The sequence below is a fragment of the Lipotes vexillifer genome, unplaced genomic scaffold, assembly GCF_000442215.2.
Source record: "Lipotes vexillifer unplaced genomic scaffold, Lipotes_vexillifer_v1.1 scaffold39, whole genome shotgun sequence".
Lineage (NCBI taxonomy): Eukaryota > Metazoa > Chordata > Mammalia > Artiodactyla > Lipotidae > Lipotes > Lipotes vexillifer.
The window spans coordinates 4,314,607-4,327,049 of NW_006787038.1; the positions used below are offsets into that span (position 1 = coordinate 4,314,607).

Here is a 12,443-nt window from a genome sequence, read left to right on the forward strand (position 1 = left end):
ATAAATTTATTTTTAAAAAAAGACAAAAAAAATTTCAATGTAAAAAAAACACAGAAATACAGAAAAGCACAAATAGAAGAAACATCAACTATAATCCCACTATCATTCACACTTTGGTATACCTATCCTTCCAGTTTTAAAAATATATATAAACAATCTATATAGAATTAGGTTACTATGCATGGTTTCATCACTGGGTTTTCTCATTAAACACAAGTATTTCCTCATATCTTTACTTGTTCTTCCAAAACATGAATTTTAATGGCTATAGTTTTCCTCTGTATGGTTATGTCATTTCCACTAGGATATAAGCACCACAAAAGCAGGTACTTTGTGCAAATCGAAGAACAGTGCTCAATAACCATTTATTGAACACACACATAAATTTAATCAACTCCTTGTTGCTGGATATTGAACTTATTTCAAACTGACTATTACATTCTTATATAAAAATCTTGCAGACAGCTCTAATTACTTCCTTAGACTCAACTAGAAGTGAAATTTATTGGGTCAAATGGTACACATTTTAGAACATAATTAGGATGACCATATAATTTATCATCAAACCAGAACCCTTCTGACAGGAAAAGGGAACATCATTCAGGACTGCCCTGGCCCAACTGGGATGTACAACAGAATTACAGGTTACATGATGCCAAACTGAGCCTTATATAGCAAATTACACTGCCACTTGCAGAGCATGAGTGCCAGTTTCCCCAGACCTAACATTTGTGACTCCACTCTTGATACCATATACATCCTAGAACACAGAGTATCTACCCTGGCATTTTTGATATAAAATAATAAAGAAAACAAAATATCTTCCCCTTGATGTTTTCTCTTGGTTTCAGGCTCCTTTCTAGGGGTCTGGTTTCCTTTCTAGGTGTTGGCAAACGTTTGCTGTAGAGCCTGGATCATATCTTTCAGACTCTGTTGCAAAATTATTCAACTCTGTCATTTTAGCATGAAAGCAACCACAGATAATCTGGAAATGAATTAGTGTGGCTGTGTTCCAATAAAACTATTTATGGACACAGAAATTTGAATTTCATATAATTTTCATGTGTCACTAATATTATTCTTCTGAGTTTTTCCCCCCACCAGTTAAGAATGTACAAATGATTCTTAGTCCATGGGCAGTACAAAAACAGAGGGTAGCTCATAGTTTGCTGACACTTGACTTAGAAAACATCTGGTAGACAACTAAAACAAACTTGGTGGGGGGGGATCATCCTCATTTCAATGTAGAAAAATGACCAATTTTTCCTTTTTCCTTGAGCTGTATAATTTCTGCTGTCAAAGTATAGTTGCATTATATACATCTTCAACTATACGTGCCTCACAGAAATATACATAAAAACGAGAGAAGTGAACTGTGCAAACAATTCTGCTCAGCCCTCTCCACCCCCCAAATGAGTCCAGGAGCACACCCCTAGAGGAAGCGTGGGCTGGGAGACAGGAGTCTTCCATCCTCTTGGCTGGCCTCAGTTTCCACATGCTTCTCACAGCATACATATCTTGCTTGATGGAGTGTGAGTTTTCAGTTTGAACATGTATTTTTTGTAAAATATTGACCCTGAACACAAGGCAATACCTTCATCTGATAATCAACTGACTAAAGAGCAATCTTCTAATGCTGAAAGATAAGCTGACTGCTGGATTTACTAAATGACATGTGTTGGTGTTCAGTGGGTCACATATAATGTACACAGTGTTCATATAATGTACATTATTAAAAATTTAAGGGATTTTTCCAGTGGTAATTTTAATTATATAAAATTATCCTATCACGAACGAATTTTAGAACCTATGTACACATAAAGGATGAACCTGTTAATTTTTATTCCTTCAAACAAAAAAAAAAACCTACCAAGGATTACAATATAAATTCAATATTCAACACTCGTAAGAAAAAAAAGGCAGGACAGAGGAGAAATGCAAATTTGGCAAGTCACGTCGCAAGCAGCAGGTATCAAAGCAGCTTCTGGTCAGTCGTCCACACAAACAAATAAGCCAGAATGTTTCTAAGAGTCCAGATAGTAATAAAATATTGGCAATATTATGTTTCTAGAAAGGAGCACTAAATCTCCATTATTGTTTGAAACAGCAATATCCATCTAGGAAGATGGTAATAAATTTCATTTTATGAGTGAGGAAACTGAGGCCCACCGAGACATAAGGTAACTTAAAGGCTCAGGGTATACCCAGGTGAGCTGGTGGGGGTACACAGATTAAACTCAGTGCTTCATGCATTTTCCATACTGTCCACAATACAAAAAACAGCAGTGACTGGAATATCAAGGAATATTCTCTCCTGTAAGACAGCCACAAAGAATACTTAAGGCAGAAACAGCTAGAAGGCTTCAATAGCATGAATACAGCAAGTGAAAATAGGAAAAAAACGAATCCCAGATACACTTACCCTCAAACATAGATACAGATCTTTAATTTAAAACTGAGTAAGTTTATTCATGGGGAAAACAGTTACAGAATACCCTTAGGACTTTTTTAGTCCAACAATTAAAATTGCATTTAAAAGCCAACGGGAAGAGTTTACAGACCTGACAGACATCTGGAGAAACTACTGTCCCTCTTTCCTTGGGTTTATATATATTTACCTTTTAGGCAAGAGAGATAACTGTGATTGTCTTTTCTAGGAGATGCGATTTCCAGTTCCACTATCTTAAGTGTATAGGATTTTTCTGTGAAGGCCAGAGAAGATCAAAGAATTTGGTGTTGATTGGAAGAATTAAGAAGGTAAGACTAATGGTTGGTTCATGGAACCACAAATCACTAGATGGGGTGGTGCAAGGGGAATTATGTTTCCCATCAATAAAACCTGAGGTATTTAAAGATTCCACAGACATGGAAACTCATGTCTACCTTGCTCAGAGATAACAGCGAGGCTGAGAAGGCTGTTGTGGGAGCTCATACCTCCTTGGACTTCGCACATACGTTAGTGCCAAAACCTAACCGGGACTGGATCACGTCAAGCACTTCTCTGACCAAAGTGGTTAATCAGTTTTCTCTTCAGGATGGGTTCCAAGGCAACAGTGTGATCAATGATGAGTTTTTCCCTGTCTCTGCTTTTGGCCTGTCTTTGTGTTGAAGTCTGCGGCAATACAAAACAGCACAGCCATTTACTGGAAGACCTGCCTGAGTAAAAGAATGGGGCTCTCCAAGTCTCAGCAGTCAAGGTTTAACCTAGCTCATTTTTCTTGGCTATTCTCATCATCCAGATGGCAGGAACCCTCTGTGGTGATGTCTCTTTTATTCTCCTCCATGAGTTCCAAAGGGAAGTCCTGACCTCTGGCCAGCACCTGCCGGACAGTCATGTTAACACGAGCAGTTTTCAAGTAGCTGGAACACACCTGCCAGTCCTCCACAGAACAGGGCTCCACCACTGAGTCTCTGGGGAGGTCAGCTGGGAGAGGCGTCTCTAGGCAGCAAGGCAAGCTTTCCCCTTCCAGACTGGGAAGGACCCTCGGGACTGCATGGTTCAACAGGCGGCTGAAACCTGACATTACCATGATGTCACCACTGTGCATAAACATGGGGGTGGGCGCTTCATCTCTTTTGAGGCCACCCAGGAGAAAGATGGCAGACTGTCCGAAGCTATAAAAAAAAAAAGTAAAACAATACAAATAGTAAGTTTCTGTTACTGGCCATGATTGGGAAAGTTACTGCCCACTGCTTTTTTTTTTGGTTGCACTGTGCAGCTTGTGGGATCTTAGTTCCCTGACCAGGGATTGAACCTGGGTCCACAGCAGTGAAAGCATCAAGTCCTAACCACTGGACCACCAGGGAAGTCCCAATCCTCCTTTTTAAACCATGCTAAGATACTTCTTTTCCGGCTTGTGTCTATGAGCGACCAGCCCATGATCTGCTATTTAAACTTATTATAGCCCACAGAACTGCTGCAAAATAAAGTCTGAAGCAATTAAATAAGCAAATTAAAATTTACTTGGGTCCTTTAATATATATTTATAATTCCTGTTCACTTTAAAGATAAGGCAATTAATAAAAGATTCTGTTCATGCACTTTCCTCATGAGATACAGGTGCAGTACTTTGCAGAAATATAAACTTACATTTAGGGAGAAAAGGAGTAAACTTTTCAGGCTTCTGTGCTTTGCTCTCCTCTATTCCAAAAAGGTTGCTCACTTTGCCTTATGGCCTCTACCACTTATCTATTCCACAGACACTGACAACACCTCTCATTATAAAAGACAGACTCCATGCATCTTAAACAGAAATATTCATTGTAATTTGGTCATTACTCTAAAAGGACTAGGCTAATTTTACTTATGATACATGGCTAAGATGCCCAGAAGTGAAAGATTATAGAGTCCAACCATTTAAAAAATCTAATGTTTTATTTATTTATTTAAGCTTAAAAGTGCTTTAGAAAAAGGAATGAACTGATAAGTAATTCAAAAACCCTAGACCCAACTTACCTGAACGAAAGCAGGGGTTTGGAGTGATCTAGTTCAGATTTGTCTACGTGGATTCCTAGTGTGGAGTCTAATCGGTAGTAATTCAGGATACCTGCTTCGGCTCGGAAACCCTGAAATCCACAGGCAGCGGCTACTTGCTCTGAGAGGAAAGCCAGGTCAGAAGGGAAAGGTGTATAATGATCTGCTGAGTATTTCTTTGATAAAAGTAGGGAGAATAAGAAAAATAAACAATGATCTCAGGAAAACAGGAAAGTGTGGCATAAGATTAATTACCACTTTAAAATCATCTAATTTACATGTAATATATTGATTGATTGATTTACAATGTTGTGTCAGTTTCTGCTGTACAGCAAAGTGTTTCCGTTATACCTATGTATATCTTTTTTTTTTTTTTTGGTATGCGGGCCTCTCACTGTTGTGGCCTCTCCCGTTGCAGAGCACAGGCTCCGGACGCGCAGGCTCAGCGGCCACGGCTCATGGGCCCAGCCGCTCTGCAGCATGTGGGATCTTCCTGGACTGGGGCACGAACTCGTGTCCCCTGCATCGGCAGGCGGACTCTCAACCACTGCGCCACCAGGGAAGCCCTACATTCTTTTTAATATTCTTTTCCACTATGGTTTATCACAGGATACTGAATATAGTTCCCTGTGCTATACAGTAGGACCTTGTTGTTTATCCATTCTCTATATAATAGTCTGCATCTGCTGACCCTAAACTTCCAATCCCTCCCTCACCCACGGCAACCACAAGTCTGTTCTCTATTACATGTAACATTAATATAGCATGATTTACCCATCCCTCAAATACTATAGCCAGTTTGATTTTGGACCCCTCAGCCTGCAGCGTAGTTTCATGTGATTTCACTGGTCAATCTGATGGGATGACATGCTCAAAACATCTGAATTTAAACCGACTTACACTGTGGTCAAGGCACAACCTCAAAATGGAAGTAATTTTCAGCACTTTACCCCCTGAACTGCCTCTATTTTTTGTACCTAAGGATCATAAATATCCTTTTTCTCTTAAAAAACAAAAAAACAAAGGCCAGAACATTCTCTCTACAAAACATATACAATTTCGGAGAATGACAAGGCAGCAGCCTCCTACGCAGATGAGGCTGACGGCTAGTCTGGCTATGTAAGCCAGCAGCATCCTGATCTCTTCCTTGGGCTGATGCTCCTCTCTCATTCCTCCCGTTACTCAATCAACCTCAAATCTGATTAGAAAATCCACTTTTGTCTCACATCCCCACTAGTGTTGACTAGCTGGAGCAATGGTCATGGCTCTGGAGACATGTGAGCTTCTTTTTTTTTTTTCAGTAAGTGATTATTACTGGGACAAAAGACAATTTGGTACACACCTGCTCCAAAGCACAGAGGATTCAATACAGCAGAAACAATCCATTAACAGGAATGTGAACAGTAACACCAACTAGAAACCTATCACACACACACTAATCTTTCATCCACATTTAAAAAAATGGGCTTCAGTATATTTTTGTTATTTCAGTATGTTAACAGTATACTTATTTCCTGTTTCTTTCTCTTCCTCATTTTTCTTTTTTTTATTAGTCATCAATTTTATACATATTAGTATATACATGTCAATCCCAATCTCCCAATTCATCACACCACCACCCCTGCCCCCTGCCGCTTTGCTCCCTTGGTGTCTATATGTTTGTTCTCTACATCTGTGTCTCAATTTCTGCCCTGCAAACTGGTTCATCTGTACCATTTTTCTAGGTTCCACATATATGCGTTAATATACGATATTGGTTTTTCTCTTTCTGACTTACTTCACTCTGTATGATAGTCTCTAGATCCATCCACGTCTCAACAAATGACCCAATTTCATTCCTTTTTATGGCTGAGTAATATTCCATTGTATATATGTACCACATCTTCTTTATCTATTCGTCTGTCGATGGGCATTTAGGTTGCTTCCATGACCTGGCTATTGTAAATAGTGCTGCAATGAACACTGGGGTGCATGTGTCTTTTTGAATTATGTTTTTTTCTTGGTATATGCCCAGTAGTGGGATTGCTGGATCATATGGTAATTCTATTCTTAGCTTTTTTTTTTTTCCCCTGTACACAGGCCTCACTGTTGTGGCCTCTCCTGTTGTGGAGCACAGGCTCCAGATGCGCAGGCTCAGAGGCCATGGCCCATGGGCCCAGCTGCTCTGCAGCATGTGGGATTTTCCAGGACTGGGGCACAAATCCACGACCCCCTCATCGGCACGTGGACTCTCAACCACTGCGCCACCAGGGAAGCCCCTATGCTTAGCTTTTTTTTTTTTTTTTTTGGGTAAGCGGGCCTCTCACTGCTGTGGCTTCTCCCATTGCGGAGCACAGGCTCCAGACGCGCAGGCTCAGCGGCCATGGCTCACAGGCCCAGCTGCTCCACAGCATGTGGGATCCTCCCGTACTGGGGCACAAACCCACATCCCCTGCATCGGCAGACGGACTCTCAACCACTGTGCCACCAGAGAAGCCCCCTATGCTTAGCTTTTTAAGGAACCTCCATACTGTTCTGCATAGTGGTTGTATCAATTTACATTCCCACCAACAGTTCAAGAGGGTTTCCTTTTCTCCACACCCTCTCCAGCATTTGTTGTTTGTAGATTTTCTGATGATGCCCAGTCTAACTGGTGTGAGGTGATACCTCATTGTAGTTTTGATTTGCATTTCTCTAATAATTAGTGATGTTGAGTAGCTTTTCATGTGCTTCTCGGCAATCTGTCTTCTTTGGAAAATGTCTATTTAGGTCTTCTGCCCATTTTTGGATTGGGCTGTTTGTTTTTTTAATATTGAGCCGCATGAGCTGTTTATATATTTTGGAGATTAATCCTTTGTCCGCTGACTTGTTTACAAATATTTTCTCCCATTCTGAGGGTTGTCTTCTAGTCTTGTTTATGGTTTCCTTTGCCCTGCAAAAGCTTTGAAGTTTCATTAGGTCCCACTTGTTTATTTTTGTTTTTATTTCCATTACTCTAGGAGGTGGATCAAAAAGATCTTGCTGTGATTTATGGCAAAGAGTGTTCTTCCTATGTTTTCCTCTAAGAGTTTTATAGTGTCCGGACTTACATTTAGGCCTCTAATCCATTTTGAGTTTATTTTTGTGTATGGTGTTAGGGAGTGTTCTAATTTCATTCTTTTTACATGTAGCTTCCAGTTTTCCCAGCACCACTTACTGAAGAGACTGTCTTTTCTCCATTGTATATCCTTGCCTCCTTTGTCTAGATAGCTGACCATAGGTGCATGGGTTTATCTCTGGGCTTTCTATCTTGTTCCATTGATCTATATTTCTGTTTTTGTGCCAGTACCATATTGTCTTGATTACTGTAGCTTTGTAGTACAGGCTGAAGTCAGGGAGCCTTATTCCTCCAGCTCTGCTTTTTTCCCTCAAGACTGCTTTAGCTACTTGGGGTCTTTTGTGTCTCCATACAAATTTTAAGATGATTTGTTCTAGTTCTGTAAAAAATGCCATTGGTAATTTGATAGGGATTGCATTGGATCTGTAGATTGCTTTGGGTACTAGAGTCATTTTCACAATGTTGATTTTTCCAATCCAAGAACATGGTATATCTCTCCATCTGTTCGTATCATCTTTAATTTCTTTCATCAGTGTCCTACAGTTTTCTGCATACAGGTCTTTTGTCTCCCTCCCTAGGTAGGTTTATTCCTAGGTATTTTATTCTTTTTGTTGCAGTGGTAAATGTGAGTGTTTCCTTAATTTCTCTTTCAGATTTTTCATCATTAGTGTATAGGAATGCAAGAGATTTCTGTGCATTAATTTTGTATCCTGCAACTTAACCAAATTCATTGATTAGCTCTAGTAGTTTTCTGGTGGCATCTGTAGGATTCTCCACGTATAGTATCATGTCATCTGCAAAGAGTGACAGTTTTACTTCTTCTTTTCCAATTTGGATTCCTTTTATTTCTTTTTCTTCTCTGATTGCCGTGGTTAGGACTTACAAAACTATGTTGAATAACAGTGGTGAGAGTGGGCATCTTTGTCTTCTTCCTGATCTTAGAGGAATTGCTTTCAGTTTTTCACCACCAAGAATGATGTTTGCTGTGGGTTTGCCGTATATGGCCTTTATTATGTTGAAGTAGGTTCCCTCTATGCCCACTTTCTGGAGAGTTTTTATCATAAATCAGTGTTGAATTTTGTCAAAAGCTTTTTTTGCGTCTATTGAGATGATCATATGGTTTTTTCCTTCAATTTGTTAATACAGTATATCACATGGATTGATTTGCATATATTGAAGAATCCTTGCATCCCTGGGATAAATCCCACTTGACCATGGTGTATGATCCTTTCAACGGGTTGTTGGATTCCGTTTGCTAGTACTTTGTTTGAGTTTCACATCTATATTCACCTGTGATATTGGTAATTTTCTTTTTTTGTAGTATCTTTCTCTGGTTTTGGAATCAGGGTGATGGTGGCCCCATAGAATGAGTTTGGGAGTGTTCCTTCCTCTGCCATTTTTTGGAAGAGTTTGAGAAGGATGGGTGTTAGCTCTTCTCTAAATGTTTGATAGAATTCACCTGTGAAGCCATCTGGTCCTGGACTTTTGCTTGTTGGAAGATTTTTAATCACAGTTTCAATTTCATTACTTGTAACTGGTCTGTTCATATTTTCTATTATTTCCTGGTTCAGTCTTGGAAGATTATACCTTTCTAAAAATTTGTCCATTTCTTCCAGGTTGTCGATTTTATTGGCATAGAGTTGCTTGTATAGTCTCTTAGGATGCTTTGTATTTCTGCGATGTCTGTTGTAACTTCTCCTTTTTCATTTCTAATTTTATTGATTTGAGTCCTCTCCCTCTTTTTCTTGATGAGTCTGGCTAATGGTTTATCAATTTTGTTTATCGTCTCAAAGAACCAGCTTTTAGTTTTATTGATCTTTGCTATTGTTTTCTTTGTTTCTATTTCTGCTCTGATCTTTATGATTTCTTTCCTTGTGCTAACTTTGCGTTTTGTTTGTTCTTCTTTCTCTCGTTCCTTTACGTGGAAGCTTAGATTGTTTATCTGAGATTCTTCTTGTTTCTTGAGGTAGGTTTGTATAGCTATAAACTTCCCTCTTAGAACTGCTTTTGCTGCATCCCACAGGTTTTGGATTGTCGTGTTTTCATTGTCATTTGTCTCTAGGTATTTTCTGATTTCCTCTTTGACTACTTCAGTGATCTCTTGGTTATTTAGTAACATACTGTTTAGCCTCCATGTGTTTGTGTTTTTTACATTTTTTCCCTGTAATTCATTTCTAATCTCATAGCGTTGTGGTCAGAAAAGATGCTTGGTATGATTTCAATTTTTTTAAATTTACTGAGGCTGGATTTGTGACCCAAGATGTGATCTATCCTGGAGAATGTTCTGTGTGCACTTGAGAAGAAAGTGTAATCTGTTGTTTTTGGATGGAATGTCCTATAAATATCAATTAACTCTATCTGGTCTATTGTGTCATTTAAACCTTGTGTTCCCTTATTTATTTTCATTTTGGATGATCTGTCCATTGGTGTAAGTGAGGTGTTAAAGTCCCCCACCATTATTGTGTTACTGTCGATTTCCTCTTTTATAGCTGTTAGGAGTTGCATAATGTATCGAGGTGCTCCTATGTTGGGTGCATGTATATTTATAATTGTTATATCTTCTTCTTGGATTGATCCCTTGATCGTTATGCAGTTTCCTTCCTTGTCTCTTGCAACATTCTTTATTTTAAAGTCTATTTTATCTGATATGAGTATTGCTACTCCAGCTTTCTTTTGATTTCCAAGTGCATGGAATATCTTTTTCCATCCCCTCACTTTCACTCTGTATGTGTCCCTATGTCTGAAGTGGGTCTCTTGTAGACAGCATATATATGGGTCTTGGTTTTGTATCCATTCAGCAAGCCTGTGTCTTTTGGTTGGAGCATTTAATCCATTTACGTTTAAGGTAATTATCCATATGTATGTTCCTATGACCATTTTCTTAATTGTTTTGGTAGGTCCTTTTCTTCTCTTGTTTTTCCCACTTAGAGAAGTTCCCTTAGCATTTGTTGTAGAGCTGGTTTGGTGGTGTTGAATTCTCTTAAGCTTTTGCTTGTCGTAAAGCTTTTGATTTCTCTGTTGAATCTGAATGAGATCCTTGCCGGGTAGAGTAATCTTGCTTGTAGTTTCTTCCCTTTCATCACTTTAAGTATGATCATGCCACTCCCTTCTGGCTTGCAGAGTTTCTGCTGAGACATCAGCTGTTAACCTTATGGGAGTTCCCTTGTATGTTATTTGCCATTTTTCCCTTGCTGCTTTCAGTAATTTTTCTTTGTCTTTAATTTTTGCTAATGTGATTATTATGTGTCTCGGTGTGTTTCTCCTTGGGTTTATCCTGTATGGGACTCTTTGCACTTCCTGGACTTTGGTGGCTATTTCCTTTCCCATGTTAGGGAAGTTTTCGACTATAATGTCTTCAAATAGTTTCTCGGCTCCTTTCTCTCTCTCTTCTCCTCCTGGGACCCCTATAATGCAAATGTTGTTGCCTTTAATGTTGTCCCAGAGGTCTCCTAGGCTGTCTTCATTTCTTTTCATTCTTTTTTCTTTATTCTGTTCCACAGCAGTGAATTCCACCATTCTGTCTTCCAGGTCACTTATCTGTTCTTCTGCCTCAGTTATTCTGCTATTGATTCCTTCTAGTGTAGTTTGCATTTCAGTTATTGTATTGTTCATCTGTTTGTTTGCTCTTCAATTCTTCTAGGTCTTTGTTAAACATTTCTTGCATCTTCTCGATCTTTGCCTCCATTCTTTTTCCGAGGTCCTGGATCATCTTCACTATCATTCTGAATTCTTTTTCTGGAAGGTTGCCTATCTCCACTTCATTTAGTTGTTTTTCTGGTGTTTTATCTTTTTCCTTCATCTGGTACATAGCCCTCTGCCTTTTCATCTTGTCTATCTTTCTGTGAATGTGTTTTTTTTCCCCACAGGCTACAGGATTGTAGTTCTTCTTGCTTCTGCTGATTGCCCTCTGGTGGATGAGGCTATCTAAGAGGCCTGTGCAAGTTTCCTGATGGGAGGGACTGGTGGTGGGTAGAGCTGACAGTTGCTCTGGTGGGCAGAGCTCAGTAAAACTTTAATTGGCTTGACTGCTGATGGGTGGAGCTGGGTCACCGCTCCCCCCCCCACCCCGCCTGCGTTGGTTTTCTGGCCTGAGGCAACCCAACACTGGAGACTACCTGGGCTGTTTGTTGGGCCTAATGGCGGACTCTGGGAGGGCTCACACCAAGGAGTACTTCCCAGAACTTCTGCTGGCAGTGTCCTTGTCCCCAGGGTGAGCCACAGCCAACTCCCGCCTCTGCAGGAGACCCTCCAACAGTAGCAGGTAGGTCTGGTTCAGTCTCCCATGGGGTCACTGCTCCTTCCCCTGGGTCCCAATGCGTACACTACTTTGTGTCTGCCCTGCAAGAGTGCAGTCTCTATTTCCCGCAGTCCTGCCAAAGTCATGTAATCAAATCCCACTAGCCTTCAAAGTCTGATTCTCTAAGAATTCCTCCTCCCGTTGCCGGACCCCCAGGTTGGGAAGCCTGACGTGGGGCTCAGAACCTTCACTCCAGTGGGTGGACTTCTGTGGTATAAGTGTTCTCCAGTCTGCGAGTCACCTGCCCAGCAGTTATGGGATTTGATTTTACTGTGAGTACACCCCTACTACTGTCTCATTGTGGCTTCTCCTTTGTCTTTGGATGTGGGGTATCCTTTTTTGGTGAGTTCCAGTGTCTTCCTGTCGATGATTGTCCAGCAGCTAGCTGTGATTCTGGTGTTCTCACAAGAGGGAGTGAGAGCACGTCCTTCTACACCAGCATCTTGGTTCAGGGCTGAGAAGTGAGCTTTAACTTCTCATTAAGAAAGACTTTTCTGAAAAGTCTTTGATGGATGGCCAAGCCTTTTCAGTTGGAATCTGTTTTACTTTTTTCTTCTTTTCCTGAACTGCAAATGAGAGCTCGTATTTAATTTCTC

At 40.1% G+C, this 12,443-nt stretch overlaps 1 protein-coding gene across 1 annotated transcript in view; it reads right to left on the reverse strand.

The window, feature by feature from the left end:
- Window positions 1-3,185: 3,185 nt before the first annotated feature.
- The window catches only part of ALKBH1 (alkB homolog 1, histone H2A dioxygenase), a 30,103-nt gene continuing 20,845 nt past the window's right edge, over window positions 3,186-12,443 (reverse strand). The window contains 2 exon segments of the mRNA XM_007459779.1: window positions 3,186-3,615; window positions 4,457-4,650. Of these exon segments, the coding sequence (XP_007459841.1) occupies window positions 3,186-3,615; window positions 4,457-4,650 (624 nt within the window).